The 22,790-nt window shown below is 36.3% G+C and overlaps 1 protein-coding gene across 1 annotated transcript in view; it reads left to right on the forward strand.

Annotated features, from left to right (window-relative positions):
• The window catches only part of asic1b (acid-sensing (proton-gated) ion channel 1b), a 227,665-nt gene that overhangs the window by 7,629 nt on the left and 197,246 nt on the right, over positions 1 to 22,790 (forward strand). The window contains exon 3 of the mRNA XM_051095502.1: positions 193 to 1,547. Coding sequence (XP_050951459.1) covers positions 1,183 to 1,547 — 365 coding nt within the window. The 5' untranslated portion in view covers positions 193 to 1,182. The remainder of the gene's footprint in view (positions 1 to 192; positions 1,548 to 22,790) is intronic.

Below are 22,790 nucleotides of genomic sequence, written 5' to 3' on the forward strand. Positions count from 1 at the left end.
TTTTAATGTGAGTACTAAAGTGCAGAAATAATATAAAAGGAATAGTTTAACATTAAAGAACAAATAATAATAATAAAACATTTATAATTTATACTAAAATATATGAGGCCTAACGATATGACGGTAAAATCATAATAAAGAGGTGCAATATTATAACAATACCGCTCAGTCGCTCTCTCCCTCTCTTTTAAGAACTGATCGGGTCAGTGATGCTCAGACAGACAGTGGAGCACTTGGATGGAGGCTTCGTCGCAGTGTGCAGCGTTCATTCCTGACGTGTCTGTCTACATCTGAACCCACCACAGGACTGGACGAACGGGGACTATATAACTTACGACCGAAGACTTTATCTGATATGGATACGCGTGCAGTACCGCATTAATTAAAGAGGGGGACGTTTTAGTGATGCCAACATCCAGAGATCATCTGTGTTGTCGTTAACCAGCGCGCGTGGTGAAGTTGGATTGCGGATCGCTCATTGTACCGAGCTTGAAACACAACCCGAGCCGTTTTGACACCGCGGATGTGTCTATGTTGTGTATGGATGTGAAGAGATTCTCTTTACATCGAGCGATGCGTTTCTGTCGTCTCTGACACCTCACGGGGATGCATGTAAATAAATGACATTAGTTTATCGTTTTCATCACGCTTGTTTTTATGTACATTTAGCTGATTCGACTGGACGGAGAATGAATTGACGGTACTCGCGTTTGCAACTACGGACTTGTTTTAGTGAAGATCCAGAGGACTTCGGAGGAATAAGAGCTGATATAGCCAGTAAACATTTGTATTTTTGGAGTTGAGTTCTTCAGACTGTTCTTTTATCGCTAGTTGTGCTTCATGTGGTGATATCTAACTTCAAAGGTTTTATTTAAGTCAGAAATGTTGTTTGATATGACTGAATCAATCTGAATACACTGCATCATTATTAAAGGTTGGAGCGAGTACAAATAGGTCCCATTTAAGTTTAAATATCAGAAACTTGCTAAAAACGCTCAAGGACCTTTGGGAAGATGTTGAATGGATTGTTGTAACTGCTTTCTAATGTATACATCGTGTCATTAGGTCTATCTATGCACCTCCTCATAAAGATCAGCTGACCATCTAAGGGCGTGAAGTTCTTCAAACCTTCTAAATATCTGCGCCTGCTTCATTCAAGAGCTTTTATAAACTTAAAGAACCATGGATATTAAAACCGAGTCTGACGACAATCTGGACTGTGATCGGCCCGCGCCCATCGAAGTTTTTGCCAGCAGGTCCACGCTCCATGGCATCTCCCACATGTTCAGTTATGAACGCCAGTGCATCAAACGATGCATCTGGATCATGTTTTTCATGGGTTCGTTTTCGTTCCTGGTGCTTGTTTGCGTGGACCGCATCAAGTTTTACTTTCAGTACCCCCATGTTACCAAGCTGGACGAGGTCACAGCACCAATGATGGCGTTTCCTGCCATTACCTTCTGCAACCTGAACGCTTTCCGCTTCAGCCGCGTGACGCGCAACGACCTGTACCACGCGGGTGAGCTGCTCGCGCTGTTAAACGGCAGGTGAGTTGTGGATAAACCTTAAAACACATTTTAAAAGGGGAAAATGACAAGGACAATGAAAATGTTTTAAAAACAGCCTAAGAACAAACGTGTTAATAAAAGACAATTAGAGATTTTACTCAGAGGTTTAACCTTTTAATTGTCACCCGTCCCCTCAGAGGGACGCCTAAGTTTACTTCACTATATTACAAATAAATCCTATTCTAATCATGACAAACTATATATCGTTGGAAAGGTATAAGACTCCTAAATAGAATTTTACTACTGTTTTTGTTACAAATTATGTAATAGATTAATTTATGACAAGAGTTCTGACCTTTGTCATCAAGTCTTTTTTTTTTGTACAGTTGTTGTTGCCAGTTGTTGTTGCCCCTATCATGTTTTAGAAGTTATCATAAAATATATATGAATTTAAAGTTTAAAACATGATCAATTTATCATTTGAAACCCATTTTAAAATCTGACATTACAAATTGTACTTCAAAAACATATTAGAAAATGTAATTGTTCATGAATTATAACAATTTAAGTTTGCATAGTGCACTTTAACGTCTATGTTCAAAAATGGGGGTGACAGTTGAAGGGTTAAATTATTCGTTTCTGTGGCAACTCTAGTAACGCTAAATTGGATCCACGTGCATTATTGTTATTGGTGGCGTGAAAATACTTAACCACTACGTAATTTCATTCTTATGTTTTTAGAAAACTATTTAAAATCTTAAAAAAACAACAAGAAACATTGGTCACATTTAACAGAAATTTAGTAACCACTTTTAACTGTTATCGCCATTTTTTTTTGTTTTGTTTTGTTTTGTTTTGTTTTTTGTTTGTTTTTATGTGAGGCCACAACTGTCAAACGCTCAAACTCCTTACTTTACTTAAAGTTTTAAATAATCAATTCAGGTAACATGTTTTTATATATATATATATATATATATATATATATATATATATATATATATAAGTTAAAATTTATAATTCTTGCACAATATTGCACCATGAACCCAAAGTTATTTTTCTTTCATTCTTGTTGAGAGTAGTTTGCTATTTGAGCTTTTAACTTTTGTTGTTGTTGTTGTTATATTTATGAGGACCAAGACATTGTAGGCTCAAAGAATTGTTTGGAGATGTTGAAGGTTATATTTTGAATAATGTAGCCTATACATAACATATTCTGAACGATTACACATACTTAAATATTGCACAAAGTTTTGGAAAGCATGTGTTTTATATTTGTGAATTTGTGTTGTGGTATGAGAAAAGTTACAAAACAATTTTGCCTTTTATTTACTCTTGTTTACATTTGAGCTGAATTTCTGAGGTAAGTTTGAGGACCATGGCATTGTGAAAGATTTCTTTTCAGTGAGGAGAAATCTACACAATTTAATATTACACAGATGGTTTTGAAAACTCCTAGCAAACACATGAAAACAGAAATGATCTTTGGTTGCTGAAAGAGGGAAATGATATCTGTTTATCTCAAGGTTTAGGTCCTTATGATTCTGTACAGTCTATTGTTTGTCAGAATTTGAATGTCCTTATGCACTCATTGTAATTCAATTCCGAATCTATATTGTAGCTTTGATGGGAGTTGAAAATGTTAGCTGTAAACATTCTGCCTCATTGAAAATGAGAGGCGAGTTAGAGCGTTGACTTGCCTGTCTGTAAATGAAAAATGATTTCATCCCCTCAGGTGTTGAAAGCCCCGGTGAGGGCTGAAGTGAATCATCATTGATTCAATGTAACTGATAACACCATGTGTTGTGCTTGTGGCGAAAGCGCAGCCATTAAAGAAGCTGAAGTTCTGCTCCGAGTTTGGATTCTTCTCTCAGGACTGCGATTGTCACTCTGCGGTTTGAGCCGCTCCAGAACTCATTGAACACATCAGTGTCTCTATTGGCAGTACAATCTGCCTCATCGCTTTTCAATAACAACACATTTGGCAGGAATGAATAATTGATGTTAGGTTTAGATTTTCGTTGAAGAGTCACGCTCAACTAATATTCGCTTTGCTAGATTACTTTTTCGGCGTCCATTGCTTTCGAAGGCTTTCTTGTGGGCTGTTTATTCTTGAACAAACAGCTCATATGTCAGTTTCAGATTGAAGGTGCATGCCTGTATTTCGACATTTTGGTTTGGTTTGGTTTGTTAATATAAGCATTTAGGGGTCTGAAAAGAGGCAAGTTTAGAGTTAAGGTATAGATGAAGCTTTGGTTGAGGTATCTAGCAAGGACAGTGTGGCTGTTTATGCTCTTGAGTGTAGATTTAAACGTCTTGTGGAGACACATTGAGATGTTTTTCTCAGAAGAAACATTTAAAATGAAAAAGACGTTCACTTACTTCCCATTTAACCTCACGGTTGTGTAGGAGAAACATTTTCAATATGTTATTTTTTCATCCTGAAATAATTTCAGTGTTAGTTGAGTAACAGGGCATAAAAGAACTTTCAGAAGTACATCAGTCTGTTGTTCACATCCTTTCCTCTATAAAGGCATCGCTAAGGAAATGTGACTACAGATACCACATAGCAACCAACTGGAATCCAATCGCCATGGGAACTGGGAGAGCATCTATGCAAAGTTTCCAATACTATAGCTCCTCACTTGCAAATATAGGCAACTATGTTAAAGTGTAAGTTGCAGTTAATTGGTGAGGAATGTGAAGTACACGAAAGTACATGAAAACCATGTTTCAAAAGTGGGATATGTGATGGTATCAATGCCGCAATGTTGCATTGTAAAGTATGTATGCGAATTGGGACACAACCATCTCATGAATTTGCAGTGTTCAGCTATTGTTTGAAGATCGTACACTACTCATGATGTGGCCTCGAGTAAGATGCAGTGACAGCTCAGGCCGATAGTTATCGTGGCATGACAGGCAGAACTTTCCTGCTTTATTCTCGCTGGAATTCATTAGCAGATGTCATCACGGCTCCATTGAGTCTATTAGAGAAGCTTCGCTGACGATCACTTCACATTCACAGGCAAAGCAAAAGTGATGCTCTTAAATTTAATATGCCCTGAGTCCACCGCGCTTTAGTCTGTCACATCTGAGCAGCGTTGTATGTTAATGATCCCAAATACTCTTTACATAAAAATAGAGATTGTGGAAAAATGAAATACTTCTTAGTGTCTATTTCTTGACTCGTTATTTGATTAGACTGACAAAAGTTATACAACACTGAATGTTAAATGCAAAACTGGAAAGTTTCTGAAGAAAATGTGCTTGCTCTGATAAAGTTGCTGCTTTCAGCGTTCCGAGTGGTTTTTATCATGTTGTTATGTGGTTGCTAGGGCATTCTGATGGGTTTTATCATGTTGCTCTGCAGTTGCAGAAATGTTCTGAGTGGTTTTATGTTGCTGTGTGGTTGCTAGGGTGTTCTATATAGTTTTAGGGTGTTTTTATGCAGTTGTTAAGTTGTTCTTGAGTGTTTTTTCCCTGTGTTGCTATGTGGTTGCTAAGGTTTTCTGAGTGGTTTTAGTCTGTTGCTATGCACATACTTTTTTTGGCAAGTTTCTATGTGGATGCTAAGGTGTTCTGATTGGTTTTAGTTTGTTGTTATCCACTTACTGGTTTTTGGCAAGTTTATATGTGGTTGCCAAGGTGTTTTGAGTGGTTTTATGTTGATATGTGGTTGCTAGGGTGTTCTGTATAGTTTTACTGTGTTTTTCTTTTTTCTTTTCGCTTTTTTCTTTTTTTTTTTTTTTTTTTTTTTTGCTTTTGTTAAGGCATTCTTGAATGTTTTTTACTATGTTGCTATGTGGTTGCTAAGGTGTTCTGAGAAGTTTTAGACTGTTGCTGTGCACACACTGTTTTTTGGCAAATTTCTATGTGGTAGCTAAGGTGTTCTGATTGGTTTTAGTCTGTTGTTACACACTTACTGTTTTTTTGGAAGTTTCTACGTGGTTGCCAAGGTGTTTTGAGTGGTTTTATGTTGCTGTGTGGTTGCTAGGGTGTTTTTATACATTTTTAGTGTGTTTTTATGCAATTAAGTCGTTCTTGAGTGGTTTTTACTATGTTGTTATGTGCTTTCTAAGGTGTTCTGAGTGGTTTTAGTCTGTTGCCATGTACTTTTTGGCAAATTTCTTTTGATTGCTAAGTTGTTCTGAGTGTTTTTGTTGCTATGTGGTTACTAAGGTGTTCTGGCTGGTTTTAGTGTATTGCTGTGTGGTTGCTAGGGCATTCCAAATGGCCTTTATCATATTGCTGTGTAGTTGCTTAGGTATTATGAGTGTATTTTTTTTTTATCATGTTGCTATGCAGTTACTAATGTGTTCTAAGTGGTATTAGTGTGTTGCTATGTGGTTTCTAAGGTGTTCTGAGTGGTTTCATGTTGCTATGTGGTTGCTAGGGTGTTCTATATAGTTTTAGTATATTTTTATGCAGTTAAGATGTTGAATGGTTTTTACTATGTTGCTATGTGGTTAAGCTGTTCTGAGAGTTTTTTGCTGCTATGTGGTTCCTAAGATGTTCTGTGTGGTTGTATGTTGCTATGCGGTTACTAAGGTGTTCTGGCTGGTTTTAGTGTGTTGCTGTGTGGTTGCTGGGGCATCCCGAATGACCTTTATCATATTGCTGTGTAGTTGCTTAGGTATTATGAGTGTATGTTTTTTTTTTTTTTTTTATCATGTTGCTATGCAGTTACTGAGGTGTTTTAAGTGGTATTAGTGTGTTGCTATGTGGTTGCTAGGGTGCTCTATATAGTTTGTTTATTTTTATTCAGTTGTTAAGGCATTCTTGAATGTTTTTTGCTATATTGCTCTGTAGTTGCTAAGGTGTTCTAAGTGGTTTTAGTCTGTTGCTATGCACTTACTGTTTTTTTTTTGGCAAATTTTTATGTGGTTGCTAAGGTGATCTAAATGGTTTTATGTTGCCATGCGGTTGCTAAGGTGTTCTGAGTGGCTTTAGTCTGTTGCTATTTACTTACTGCTTTTTGTCAAGATTCTATGTGGTTGCTAGGATGTTCTGTGTGGTTTTATGTTGCTATGTGGTTGCTAAGGTGTTCTGGCTGGTTTTAGTGTGTTGCTATGCGGTTGCTAGGGCATTCTGAATGGCCTTTATCATGTTGCTGTGTAGTTGTTGTTTTATCATGTTGCTATGCAGTTACTGAGGTGTTCTAAGTGGTATTGCTATGTGGTTTCTAAGGTTAAGATGTTCTTGAGTGGGTTTTACCATGTTGCTATGTGGTTGCTAAGGCATTCTGAATGGCCTTTATCATGTTACTGAGGTGTTCTAAGTGACAATAGTGTGTTGCTATGTGGTTTCTAAGGTGTTCTGGGTGGTTTTAGTCTGTTGCCATCCACCTACTGTTTTTGTCATGTTTCTATGTGGTTGCTAAGGTGGTCTGGGTTGTTTTAGTGTGTTGTTGTGTGGTTGCCTAGGTGTTCTAAGTGGTATTGGTGTGTTGCTATGCAGTTGCCAGGGCACTCGGAATGGCCTTCATTATGTTGCTGAGGTGTTCTGAGTGGTTTTAAGTTGCTGTAGAGTTGCTAAGTTGTTCTGAGTGGTTTTAGTCTGTTGCTATGCACTTACTGGTTTTTGGTAAATTTCTACTGTATGTGGTTGCTAAGGTGTTCTGAGTGGTTTAAGTGTGTTGCTGTGTGGTTGCTAAGGCGTTCTAAGTGTGTTGCTATGCAGTTGCTAGGGCATTCCAAATGGCCTTTATCATCTTGCTATGTAGTTACCGAGGTGTTCTAAGTGATAATAGTGTGTTGCTATGTGGTTTCTATGGTGTTCTGAGTGGTTTTAGTCTGTTGCTATGCACTTACTGTTTTTTGATAAGTTTCTGTGTGGTTGCCGGGGTGGACTGGACATCTGGATGTTCTGGAGAAGTTGTCCTGATCATCAAAGAAAAAGTGTCAGATTACACTTAATCTGTGTAATCTGCCAGTGACTAGCAACCAACTTCCTGTTAACTTATTTATGCGCATGCCCAGTGTGCATGAATAGTCATGTGACATGCGTTTTCGGTTTTGCACTAGTGTAAACAGGGCCTTAGTGTAGTTCTTAGTCCTAAATCAAAAAAATATTAATCCTAATTAGTCCTCAAGATATGATTGTGTTTTTTCCTGCCTTTTATCATCCATGTGGTGAAATAATTTTTGAACAATGGCAGCTGTAAATGTGAGTACTAGTAGTAGTGATGCTGTATTTAAGCGGTGCAGTGTAGTGTGAGGTCATGTGATTACTGTGATTATCATCTAATTGCAGCTATTCTGAAACATTTGTCACTATATACTACATACTACTTCATTAAATAGGAGGTATTGTACAGTCTCTCTACTGTGCAGTGCAGTGTTTCAGATGACGTGAGCTCAAAGAGTCTGGATGTCAGTGAGTGACATTCGGATCATCTCATTGTCATCAGTTCTTTTCTCATCTCATGTTAAGATCTTTTAAAGAGCTTCACTCATCTTCAAAGATTTTCGGATCTGTGTGAAATGAGATCAGTTGAGCCGTGTTTCTTTCAGATGTTCTCTCTATATCAGACGTGTCTTTGTGCTTAGGTTAAACACCTGGAGCATTTCGGCTGATTTGTTTACTGACAATCAACGAACGAACACCTAAGTTAATTTCTGCCTATTTTATTGCTTAATCAGTTCTATTCTTTCCACCAGACCAAGTGGAATATTTAACAGGTGAATGACTGATGCCGCTGGCCTTGAAGGAGCGGCTCTGAATATTGAAAAGTTCAGAGAATAAAAGACAAAGAGAAAATATGAAATGACTAAAGCGTGTAGAGTTAGAAAGTGGACAGATTGCACGTTCAAGCTTCAGAGACGCTCTGTGGTCTCTAAGACTTTAAACGTTTTCCCACGTACGTACGTGAACGCAAATGCTTTTAGCTACGCTAGCTCAAACGCGCGTGATGTTTTGTTTTGAAATATATTAGAATGCAATTTGTAACTCAGCTCAAGTGTGTTGTCAGCGCCGCCACGAGGGACACAGCATTAGCATAAACTCTTTGTGTACAGTCAGTTTTCTCATTCAGCTCAATTATTGTCATGAAAGAATAACAGTTTCTCCTGCTGAGATTCTTATTGAGAAAGTTAGTGAAAGTCAATAAAAATGGTGACAAGTTTATATCCAGCGTCCAGAATAATAATACACTGATACTTTCTCCCCCTCCTTGAGTACTGTCACAATAACTTGATGAGTTTGTAGTGTGTATATATATATATATATATATATATATATATATATATTAATTTTATTTGAATATTATATTATTCCAACTTATATTTTTTAATTAAATATAAGTAATAATAGCAACATAATACATTCTAACATAATATAAATATTTTATATAATATATTTTAATTACTATTATTATTAAATGAATATATAATTATTATTGGTATTATTACTATATATAATTCCAACTTATATTTTAAATTAAATAATTAAATATCATAATAATTAAATATATTTTAAATACTATTATTATTAAATTAATATATTATTATTATTAGTAGTAGTAGTAGTAGTAGTAGTAGTAGTAGTAGTAGTATTACTATATATATATATATATATATATAATTCCAACTTATATTTTTATAATATAAATATATTATTTTATGATTATTATTATGATTATATTATAATTACTTAATTACGATTATATTATAATTACTTAATTACTAAATAATTACTAAATTAATATAATATACATATTATTATTATTATTATTATTATTATTACTATATATAATTCCAACTCATATTTTTAATTAAATATAAGTAATAATAGCAGCGTAATACATACGAACATAATCTAAATATATTATTATTATTATTATTATTATTATTATGATTGTTAAGATTAAGATTATATTATAATTACTTTTGTTATTAAAATAATATAATATACATTTATTATTATTATTATTATTATTATTATTATCATTATTATTATTATTATTATTATTATTATTATTATATAATTCCAACTTATTTTTTTCAATTAAATATAAGCAATAATAGCAACATAATACATTCTAACCTAATATAAATATATTATTATTATGATTATTAAGATTATAATTACTATTATTAGTAAATTATTGTAATATTATATTATTATTAGTATTATTTATATACATTATTATTTATTGTTATTATGAATAGAAGTAGTATTATTATTAAATTAACAGTATATGTAATAGAATTTAGAAAATAAATACACTGTAAAATATTAATTACTGTGATAATTGTAATATTACTGTTATATATATAAATATATATATATATATATATATATATATATATATATTACAGTAAAATATTAATATTAAAATAAAATAAATATAAAATACAATACTAATATATAAAATATTAGTATTACATAGTATATAATGTATTTATAAATATACATTAAGTTAATATTAATTGGTAATATTATTAGAATTATATATAATAGGATGTACACACACATAGTATACTATTCTTCATTAAACAATATAGCACATCATTAAATTAATATTAATTCATTAATAATACTATTTTTTTATTTGTATTAAATTTTAGGTATTTATAATCATATCAATATACAGTACATGTATGTATAAATGCATGCAAACGTACTAAATATATTTGCACATGTGCACACACACACACACACACACACACACACACACACACACATATATATATATATATATATATATAGCAACAGTGTTTGATGTGACAAAACATAGTGTGATTTCGCAGCATCTAATCTACTCATGTTTTGTGATTTCGATGAAAAAAAAAGATGTGACGTGTTTGAAAGTCAGTTTTCATACCATCAACATCCGTTTCTCAGTTGTTCTTCTGTGCAGGTCTAAGAACTGATGGACAGCAGCAGGACGCCGTTCGATTCCCTCCATCAGTCCAAGCTGTTACAGAATGGCTTTGCAGCTGTGAATCAGTACGGCCAAAGATCTGCGTGACGTGAACACATCCACCTGAACACATTCCCACAAACACATCTATGCACATAATTCGACTTCACCAGGAAAAAAAAAAAAAAGCCCATTCCCCTTACTGCGCTGGCAGGATATTTTTGGCCTATCGATCCAGTGTTCTGTTTTGCCTGAGGCTCAGTAAGAGAGAACCGCTGCACAACATATTAGAATGTCACTAGAACAATCTCAATTTTCCAGCGCGAATCGCGAGTGCGACCCCCGCCCGTCAGCATGTTCTCGATTACACACAGCTGGGGGCTTTCCAAAGTGTAGCTTGAAATGTTCTCGTCAACATGCGACCTCATTGTTTTTAACATACTAAACCAGTTTTCTGTCTGGCTCTGTTGTTGAATTGAGCTGTGAATGTTTTGACGCAATTGAATCTATTTACTTAACTCTATAAAGCTGTATTTGATATGTAAATTTCTAACGGCTCATTCAGACCAAGGATGAAAACTGTGACGATAAAGATGTCTTTTTAAAAAATGCTTTGAACTTATAATAATAGCAGAATCAGACCACAGCTATAACAATAACAGCACAGATGAGCAATGTTAGTAGAATCACTTTTAGAACATTTCTTTTTTCCAGCTGTTCAATGATAGAACCATTGATAGCCAATCAGAATCCATCCTGCTTTAAAGAGCTTGAACATTTAAAGAGGCAGGCGACGTAACGTCAACGTGCTCTTATAATAAACAGAATGTTATTGTGCATTGGTGTGGATTCTAATATAGTTATTATAGTTAGCTTTATAGTTATCTTTCTTGGTGTTCATAACTTTGCTGAAAACCTGCAGGTAAATGGAAAAAAATATTTTGTGGAAACTCTTTTCTCTCAGAAATTGCTAGTAAGAGGAGCTGCAAGTAACATTGAATAAACATTGAAATTTTGAAATAGAAAAACAAATCGTATTTTCTTGTAAAATGCACTCTAGTAATCTGTTTTATTTACAGCTTCAAAGTTTTAGTGTACAAAAGGTGTTTTTAGTAAGTTAAAAACATGTTTCATTCCCCCACAATAGTATATTTCATTAAAATTTAAAATAAAAAGTTTCTTCGCCATCTTCTACATTTAACATAAAATCAAGGCCATGAAGGGGGACAAATAATATTAACCATGCTGCAAGAAGCATTGAAAGGTCCCTCACACCCGGGCTCACCACCACTGGGCAGCTTTAGGAAAACTTAGTGGGTAACATGCATTTAAAGTGGTAAATATAGGAGGAATATGTCAAAGTCATTTATATGTGCCAAACTACTTGCTGTCAGCTGGTGGCGCTATGACTAACTGGATATTGGCATGTAGATGTCTTCAGACCAGCACTTTGATCAAACATATGAAGTCTGGTGCAGATTGAACATTGTTTGTTTGAGTTAGTGTAAAGCATGACACATCCTGTCACCATCAGGTGGCGCTATGATTATAACTGAATATTGTCCTTTAGGTGTCTTCAGGCTAGGACCAAACATGCTAAGTTTGGTATAGATTGGACATTGCATGTTTAAGTTAGTGTAAAACAAAAGATTTCCTGTTGCCAGAAGGTGGCACTATGATTATAACAGAATACTAGCCTTTAGATGTGTTCAGGTCAGAACTCTTATTAAACAGGTGAATTTTGGGGCAGATCAGACAGTGTATTGCTGAGTTATAACAACTTTCTTTTACATGGTGAAACGCCGAACTTTGTCAGGCCGCCACGGACACGCCCTGCAGCGAAAACTCTAGATCTTCACAATTTAACATTGCAAAGGTTTTTAGAGTAGACTGACCAAATAAAATGTTGATGTCAGTAAATCTCTGAGACGTCAAACATGCCACCTCCTGTTGCCAGCAGGTGGCGCTATGACTATAACTGAATATGGTCATGGGGATGTGATCAGGACAGGACTCTTAATAAACCTGAATTTTGGTGCTGATTGGACATGGTATGCCTGAATTATAACAACTTCCTGTTTCATGATGAAACATCAAAGTTTGTCAGGCCGCCACGGACACGCCCTTCAACGAAAACTCAATCTTCGCAATTTAATGCCACAAAATGCTTTATATTACATTGACCAAATTTTACCACTGACCAAAGTTTAACTCTCTAGGAGGAGTTTGTTTAAATACAACATCTGAAATGCCAAAAACGGCAGTTGTCGAGAAAATTAAAAATAACGGACTTCACGTTGAGTTTTGTACTTCGTACCAAGGAACTTTTTTGTAGGTATTGGTGTGTTACATGTGTCTACCGAATTTTGTAGATGTATGTAAAACATAATTTGAGGGGCACGTCGTTGAAATTTTATAGGTGGCCCTATCGAACCATTTTGCCACATCAACTTCTGAAAACAATGTTGAAGGTAAATTTTCACCACTTGTGGCATGTTTGCCACCACCGGTGCTCAGGCCCTATTAATATCAACAGCCACTTTTCTCAATCCAATCAAATTCCAGATCAGTCCCGCCTCTTCTTGCCATTTTTTTTCATGTGAATCACATTATGCTAGTGAAATGTTTTGTGGATGATGTTATTTTCAATTAATTTGACACCCTGTAATTGAAAGGTCGCATTTAGTACAATGCATTGTGGGATGTAGTTCAGTATCCAGAATTTTTTTTTTTTGGGCGACATTTTTAAAAAATATAGCCGATAACCATAAAACTACATTGACAGTCGATAACCATACTACATTGTGCAAAACTTTTCTCCTAGAATGTAATTATTCAGCATTATTTTACAATTATTTTAATTAATATACCACTGTTCTGATTGGTTACGGGTTACTGTTAGGCTACAAAACAATTTGTAGAGTCAACTTCACATAATTTGTAACCTGACTGCCTTAAAATTTTAAGTTCAGTCAACTCAAAAAAAGTTTATTCAACTTGAAATGTTAAGTTATCCTAAGTGACAACTGGGTTACTTACCCATCTGTTAAGTTTAGCAAACATACATATCTAAGTTGTTACTTAGTACAACTTAACATTTCAAGTTGAATAATTTTATTTTAGTTGACTGAACTTAAAATTATAAGGCAACAGCATAACAAATTATTTTAAGCTGACTCAACAAATTGTGTTTTTTATTTTTTACAGTGTAGATGATTATTAAAAAAGTAACTGAAACTGAAATTTGGAACCTCTAAATGAAGTCATTTTCCCATGTTTTTTTTTTTTTAAATCCTATTAATATTTTTCCATTAAAAACTTACTACCCTGTGTGTATTTGGCGCTCATTTGAGTCTCACACAAGAGTGGCACAATGAAAACATCATGTCAGGTTAACAGAATTTAAAGTTTTACATGTAATGTCGCTCATCAATGTCAGTTCAAAAACAATGGACCAATCAGAAGACCTTAGAGGCGGGCCAAGCATTGTGAGCTTTTGTTTACAGTAGTGGCAAAGTCATTCTGTGCTGTGCTACTTTTTTAAAAACTATTCCTGAGCGCTGCGTCTCGCATTTTAGACGCAAATACATGTTCTCATATTTGCACATATAGAGTGACAGGATAAGACTGCTGCAACGGCAATCTTGACTCAGATTCACATCTATAGCTATCAGGGCAAAAACGTGAAATACAAAAGAAGATATTTTGCAGAATGTCAGTCAACAAAAATAACATTGGACCCCACTGACTTCTTTTTTCAGTTATGGTTGAACTATCTCTTTAAATTGCATGAAAACTAACCCAGTAGGTTGTGGATTTTTTTTAAGATGCTAGTCTACAGTATGATTATTAATTGAGATTTTGATTTTAAGTCATATCATCCAGCCCTAGGCTACTGGCATTTCAAACATCTATTTGGTGTGTTTGCAAATAACTGACACAATTCTCGGCAATGTAACTTCCTGTTGCCATGCAGTGGAAAAACAGTTGTGTTGCTGTTGCGGTAAGAGACAAGGCGTAGCGACCGGGAGCCATGGGGGCTTCAAAGGGATTGGAGGGCTGACAAGCGGAAGCAATTAACTTGTGTCTCATAAGCCATGTGATAAACAAGGATTTATCCCCATGTAATTAGCACTGTTTGTGAAACCGCGCCGGTTCTGTGTTGATATACAGGCCCCGCTGTGCTCACCGCCGCTCTGTCATTTTGCGCCTTTGCGTCTGGGAAATGCACCCGTGATTCTTTGTGCCACTTCACAGCCTGGAAACTGTAACATTATTGTTGAGAGAGTTTAACCGAGCAGGTGGAACCGCAGAACAGGACGGTCGTGGGGCTGAAAGCCTTGTTTGTTGACAAAACTAATGGTTTCAGAGCGTAAGAAAGGTTAAAGGGATAGTTCATTTAAAAATCAACATTCTGACTTTATTTACTCACCCTCAAGATGTTCCAAACCTGTGTGAAAAGATATTCTAAAGAATGTTGGTAATCAAAGTCTCCATTGACTTCCATAGTAATTTTTTTTCCATACTATCAACATCAATTGGGACAAGCAATAATTCTTCCCAAAATGAAGCTTTGGTCATCATTTACTCACCCTCATATCAGTCGAGACTAGTTTGAATGACTTTCTACTGTAAAACACAAAAGAAGATATTTTGAAGAATGTTATTAAAAGTCAGTGGGGTCCAAAAACAGAATTTTACCCCATTGACTTTTTTTTTTTTTTTTTTTGCATTTTTGGGTGAACTATCTCTTTAAATTGCATGAAAACTAACCAAGTATAGGGTGCTAGTCTACAGTACGAAGGTGCGATGGTTTCCTAACAGACTTTTAACTACTCCATCAACTGTACCTTCTAACCAGGGTAAAACCAGACGTAGTTGGTCCACCAGCTAGACCAAAAAAATACCATTTAAACTGATAATTCCTCCAAAAATGAAGCTTTGATCATCATTTACGCATGTCAGTCTAGACCAGAGTTTGATTTGACTTTCTACTGTGAAAAGAAGATATTTTGAAGAATGTCAAATGAAAGTCAGTTGGGTCCAAAACAGCATTAGACCCCAGTGACTTTTTTCACTTTTTTTTTTTTTTTTTTGCATTTTTGGGTAAACTATCCCTTTAAGTCAAATGAAAACAACCCCAGTAGGTTGTGTTTAGGATAGTGTGCTGGTTCCTAACTGACTTTTTGCTAAATAAACCACCAGCTTTACCTTCTAACCTGGTTAAACCAGGTTAGAAGGTACACACAAAGGTACACACAACACACACACTAGGGTTGGGTCGATAGACGATGCCATCGTCCATCGCCAATTGCCGATAGACATCACGATGCTGAGCCGGCATCGGGATCCCCTGCCCTGCCCCGCCCCGCCCCCGCCCCCGCCGCCGCCGCAGCAGCAACCCGCTCACAACCCGCAGTGATGATGACACTGGCAATGAGCTGTATTCCGCGGGATGGTGAACACGCAAATGGTCATTAGTAATGCGAAGTTCGGATCATTTTACCGACCTTTGAGTCTCGTTCAGTAAACTGAACAAATCTTTTTTCGAGTCATTTCATTAATTTTAGCAAAATATAATTAAAATGTTACCTGTTACCTCCCTAACACATCTACTGCTTACACAAACTTTAATCACACTTCAAACAAAACAAAACTATAATGCTATAAGAAACAGAAAATATTAATTAATTGTTTACCTGGGTCTTTAGTATATGACTCGCTCACCTCGCCTCTTGTCTGACAAGTTTTCGGGTTTGAGTCGTTCGTTCATCACGTGACAGCCCCATAAGGTGAACAAACGACTCTAAAAACCCGAAGACTCAAAACAAGCGAACTAATTCCAGTACAGAACCTAATAGGATGTTGTGCATGCACGACTGAACGAATCACTCCCCGAGACGACTCGTTCGTCCTGAGTCACATTAAAGATTCGTTCAAAATGAACGAATCATTCAAGAACGACCCATCACTAATGGTCATGTAAATTTGACGTCTGCGCATCTTTTGCGCGGATAACTTGACCGCAAATCCTACACACCACTTCAGACGTGTCTCGTGGCTGTCCTCTTTCATTCGGTCTAAAGCCAAAGTATTGCCAGACAGGTGAATTTGCACCTTTTTTACCAACCAAGTTTGTCGACGCCATTATAATGACACAGATCACTGTGCCTATTCATGCCAGAGTCCCGTGGAAAAAGTGATTGACAGGTGGTAATTTGTGTGTAACTAATCTTTATTTATTTATGGTTTGGTTATGGGTAAAACAAAGACCATGCAGGTCAGGTAGTGGAAACGGTAGGCTACAATTAATTAATTTGTTATGAATTAATTATTTAACAACAACCATCCCAACCTCCTCCCACCCCGCCGCCTACGACGACGATGCCATCATCCATCACGATGTTTCACATTAGACATTGTACGATGCCAAATTGGTCGACATCGCCCAACCCTAACACACACACAAAAAGTTGAAAACGTCAGTGAAAGTCGGTGGGGTCCAAAAACAATACTGGACCCCATTGACTTTTTGGGTGAACTATCCCTTTAAACTACATGAAAACTAACCCAATAGGTTGTGTTTGGGATGCTAGTCTTTAGTATGAGGGTGTGCTGGTTTCCCAACAGACTTCTAGCTAGCTAAACCACTAACTTGTGCTTCTAACCTGGTTAAATCAGATATAGTTGGTCCACCAGCTAGACCAGCATCAAAACAGCAATGGATAGTTCACCCTAAAATTAAGCTTTGATCATCATTTACCATCCTCATGTTGTTTGTAATCTGTTTGTGTCTGATTGTGAAACATAAAAAAGATGATTTTAACATATCAATGAAAGTCCATGGGGTCCAAAAGCAACATTGGACCTCTGTGGCTTTCTCTGTTTGGGCTTTGACTAGCATAAATCAGCCAGTACTTGCATAGAAATTCAGGTTTCAAAATGGCTTTATGTAAATGCAGCTCCTAATTATGTACATTTGTTTGCTCAGATTGAACTTTAATATACAGAGTTTAAATGCGCTGCATGTGTTTACTGCTTTAATGCACAGCCACATTGCATAATGGGAGAAATCCCTTCTCTGCTTTATTTAAAAGAAGTTGTTTGCTTCCAGAATAACAACAACATCGCCAGGGACTCCGCTCGGCTCACTTTAAATCTCTTGGCAGACTTTTGAGACTTCCCAAACGGTTCATTCTCGGAGTTAATGCGCAATAACGGCGCATTTGTTGCGGCGTGACGTTTAATCAAGCCACGTCGCCTCTACTGTAATCTGAGAAGTCCGTTTGAGCAAAACCAACATTTATTCTGTGCTGGGAGAGCGATGAGGAAGATGCTCTGTCGTTTGTTATACCATCTTTGGAAAATTAAAGTGCTTATGGCCCATAATCCAATTGCGCCTTTCCCAACCCCACTTACCGAGCTTCACGCTGATTACTTTAGGGAGTTCTGGCAGGGCAATATTAAAACTTTGCACACACATATACACACAGAGCAGCCGCCGAGGGAGTAGATACAGAAACCTCCTAACTCAGTTGGTGGAGTTCTGGCCGCATCTGCTTCCTGATGGCGTCATCAAAATGTGAGTCCGAATAAAGTCAGACTCATAAGACCAGGAGAAGCTGCAGGAGCCTTGAAGAACCATGTTACAAAGGCAAGACACTACAGACTTTCTTTTCAGTGATCAATTTTGAGATTTTGGGCTGTTTAGATGTGTTTAGAAGGTCTGGAACGATATGAGGGTGAGCAAATGAGTAGAGAATTTAATTTTTTTGTTAAACTGTGCCCTTAAGGTAGTTGATGTTCCTCTGTGAAAATGCAAAGATTAGTAAGCAACTGCTGATTTGGTTAAATAGGAGGATGAAGAAACTATGTTGGATTGGTTTTAAAAGAATAATTTGCCCAAAAATAAATTTTCCAGCATCATTTATTCAACCCATGTTGTTGCAAACCTGTATGACTTTCTTCTGAGCACCGGTGGTGCGAGCACCCTATTGGAATTGCTCAGATTCTTCTTCTCGAAAATAAATAGCATTTTTTAAGCCCTAAACATGCTTGAAAACTCATGAATTTTGCACACACACCAAACGTGGTAAAAAAAAATTACCTCTGATATGGGTTTCGGAAGTGGGTTTGGCAAAATGGCTTGATAGCACCACTTATAAAATTTCTACGAACTCTCCCTTGAGCTATGTTTCACATACATGCACGAAAATAGGTAGATACATGTAACACACCAATACCTACAAAAACTTTCCATGGTATGAAATCCGAAACCCAACAGGAAGTCTGTTATTTAGAATTTTCTCAGGAAGTTTGGTGCCGTTTTTGCCATTTTCAGGTGTTGTTAAACAAACTGTTCCAAGGGATTTAAACAGATCAATACCAAATTTGGTCAGTGTAATCTAAAGCCCTTTGTGATGTTAAATTGCGAAGATCTTGAGTTTTCGCTGAAGGGCGTGTCCGTGGCGACCTGACAAACTGCGATGTTTTGTAATGAAAAAGGAAGTTTTAATTCAGCCATACAATGTCTGATCTGCAACAAAATTCACATGTTTGATAAGAGTCTTGTCCTCTGACACATGCCCATGACCATTTTCAGTTACAGTCATAGCGCCACCTGCTGGCAACAGGAAGTAGCATGTTTTACACTCTAACAACCTCCTCATAGAGATTTAATGACATCAACATTATATTTGATCAGTCTACTCTAAAGGACTTTGCGATGTTAAATTGCGAAGATCTTGAGTTTTCGTTAAAGGGCGTTTTTTTGTCATTTTGTAGATGTAAAAAATTGTTGAATTTTATGTAGAAAAGGTAAATCACCATCTTGTTCTGACCTTGTGTGACTTGAGCACACCTGATGTCGTAATGACGATTTTATTAACTCGTAAGTACGAATGTCCCAGGAGGACTTGAATGCAGTGTAAAACACGAAATTATTTTTTGGAAAATGTTTTTTAATCTATACATTGAAATTCAATGGGGTCCATTTTTGGGTGAACTATCCCTTTAAGTAAAATGAAAACTAACCTGGTAGGTTGCGTTTAGGATACTATAGTCTAGATAAACCATAAACTACCAACTTTACCTTGTAACCTGGTTAAACCAGATGTCATTGGTCCACCAACTAGACCAGCACCAAAATAGCATTTAAACAAATAGCATTTAAACAAAAAGTAAGCTTTGGCCTTTGTTTACTCAGCCTCATGTCACGTGGACCTGTTTAGCTGACTTTCTACTGTGAAAACATTGGACCCCATTGACTTTCACTGTGCCAAAAAATGCTACCATAAATTCAACTTGGACTTGCATGGACAAAAGTGGTTTATTTTTCCACCAATATTATTTTTTTTTCCTCAAGCTTCAAATGAATCATAAAAGCATCATAAAAATTTCATAAAATATTGTAAAAGTATAATATCTTTGAACAGACTGAACATTATTTGCTCCACTTTAAAATTTTTCAGATCATGTATGAATGTGCTGAATTATTAATTTTTAGAGGTTATCGACATATTTGGGTCCGTTGTTCATTGTACGACTTGAAATGTAGTGCAAATGTACTACTGTGATGATACTTTAATGGTGCTTTCAAACTTCTTTGAAAATGCTCTGAATTTAAAGGGGTGCTATTGTGCTTTTTCACTTTTTGAATATTAGTCAGTGTGTGGTGTGTATCTTTGGGCATAAAAAAGATCTGCAAAGTTACAAACTTCAAAGTCCACTCCAAAGGGAGATATTTCATTTTTTTAAAAATCCCTTTTCAAGAACTACAACGAACAGCTCCTTTGGACAATAGCATTTGTTTTCTGCATACAATGATGTCACAATGTGGTCCATTAGAATATCATCAAATTAAATCCCACCTACGGACATTTAAATTTGTATATAACTTCCTTCTTTTTTTTTTTTTTTCCTGGCACTCCCAAGCTTTAGAATGGCATTGATGGGTGTTTCTCTTCATCAGTCCAAAACAAGTCCAATAATATGCATCCATCCATAATAAAAAAAGTGTGCCAGGCTGGGAGAAATGTGTTGTAATAATGTAAATTATGTTAAAAATAATGTGTTTTTTGAACCACCAAGCATGAAAGCATGTTCCAGTACACCCCCAAAACAAAATCAAGACTTTGTAAAAGAGCATAATAGGACCGCTTTAAAGGGTTACTCCACCCCAAAATGAAAATTTTGTCATTAATCAGTCAATAATAGTCCATCTTTTTTTTTTTTTTTTTTTATCTTTGCGTACAAAAAGTATTCTCGTAGCTTCATAAAATTTAGATTGAACCACTGATGGCAGATGGACTATTTTGACGATGTCTTTCATACTTTTCTGGGTCTTGACAGTGGTATTTACTTGGCAGTCAATGGGACCGTCAAAAGCCTGTTGGTTTTCATCCAAAATACCTTAAATTGTATTTCAAAGACAAACAAATTTTAATGGTTTGGAATGACATTGGGGTAAGTGATTAATGACACTAGAGGCGATAAATCAGTGGGCACTTGTAATCATTTTTATACACAGTTACGATTACAGCTCCATATGTTTCAGTCTCCGGTGTTGACCTACACCAGATTACTACCCCCCCTAGTATTGGTACAGTAGGTTTAGGTGTGGGGGAGGGGTTAGGATTAGGGAATCATGTAACGATTTTAACAAGAGGAGGTAGCTCAGTGGGGACAGAATTGGACTTAGGATGAGGAATCCTTGGGTACGAATCCAGTGAAAAACATGACTCACGATGAAAGAGCTGACTAAAATGGCATGCTTGCGATTGCGTTTTTACGCCACATTCGCTTTTGTTCATACTATCGGGTAGGTTTAGGTGTAGTGCAGATGGTACGTTATTTCAAAATGTCATGGAGGATTAAAGTTATAACGCCACTCAACGGACATTTAAAGTCAGGACTGCGGTGACACGTACAAAACAAATGCCACCAAATGTACCATGGAGTAACGTTTACCGAATACTCTTTTAGCACCAATCAGTGGACATTTCTGTTAGAAACTGCAGTGATGCATATTTTGCATCTTGCAAACAAATTTCCACAGGTACATTTTCATCATAAGATTAGGTTGTCAATATCCCATAATGTTCAAAAAAGACTTTGACTGGAAAATAAAGAAATAAAGATCACTTCAAGACCATCTAATGAAGCAGTATCTAAATGCTAAGATATCAGTGTTGACTCAAATAGTCTCACTTTGTCACCCTGCTTTGTAAATAATCATATTCTCAGTCTAACAGAGAGAAATAGCGCTCCACTCATGCTCACAGGTAGGCCTCGCTCGTATGAGCGCTAAGCGAACTGCTCCCAGCAGGCATTTAATAAGAAAGCTGTAACAGGCCGCCGGTCGAAATTCAATATTCTCTAAAGGTGAATAAATCACAGATTGCAGATCTGTGCCAGATCTCAATGTGGGCTTACTTAGAGCCAGAAAATATCCACCCGTCGAAGGTGAGATGGTGAAGCCGGTGGTCTTAAATTGAGTTAACCTTGAGCTGTGGTCAGCCTTACAGAGCTGTCGTTCTTCTGTGCGGCTATTATTAGCAAAGCATGATATAAAAGGTGAGGGTAGCAGGTTCTCCGGTAAGCAGTGGTCACTCCCACGCTCGCCGGATGGGCAATGAGGGGATATCTCCACATATAATAATGATATGAACCTTAACCGAAGCGGACTACCTGTTATCACATAAATCCTCCAGGTTTTGAGAGGTGCTAACAGTGTTTCTGGGAGTAGCTGCAAGGAAATCCTCACAGGATCATGTCCGAGGAGCAGTTGGAGCTTTTTCAATTTGGTTCTGGCCGTTTGCCACGTTTCCCGAGAGCAGAGAGAGGCTAAGGAACTATTGTGAGCTGGAAACAAACTTGTGTCACGGTTTTGGGTTATATTTATTGGTTAATATATATGTTTCTGGTCTTATTGTTAATATTTAATCTGTTATTTGAAATGGAGAAAAAAAGTATTTTAAAGAAAAAAATGAAAAATGTTTGTCTTTGAACAAAATTAAACAGAAATATCAAAATATAAGTCAAACAGCATTATTAATACAGTCAGAAATGACTACGTATTCAGTTTTGATTCGTATTGTTAATTATTCATCTATACACATATATTTTGAAAGAAAAAAAGTTCATCAACATTAAACAGCTTTACTTTCCAGATGATGTCATCAAGGCCTTATGAATAAAATCAAACCCCGCCTCTTATTTTGTTTTATTGAATAAACTGTAGCTGTAGTTGTGAAGTGAAATCAAATCTGAATGAAGCTTTCATGATACTTTGAAATATGGCTGTCAGATTTAAATTAAAATCATTTTGTTTGAACGGAATGATTAACAAGCACTTACGAAATTCCAGCTAATGAGATGTACTTCAAGCTCAATGAATTCCACAGCTAACTGACGTTAGT

This window comes from Labeo rohita, chromosome 22 (genome assembly GCF_022985175.1).
Source record: "Labeo rohita strain BAU-BD-2019 chromosome 22, IGBB_LRoh.1.0, whole genome shotgun sequence".
Taxonomy (NCBI): Eukaryota; Metazoa; Chordata; class Actinopteri; order Cypriniformes; family Cyprinidae; genus Labeo; species Labeo rohita.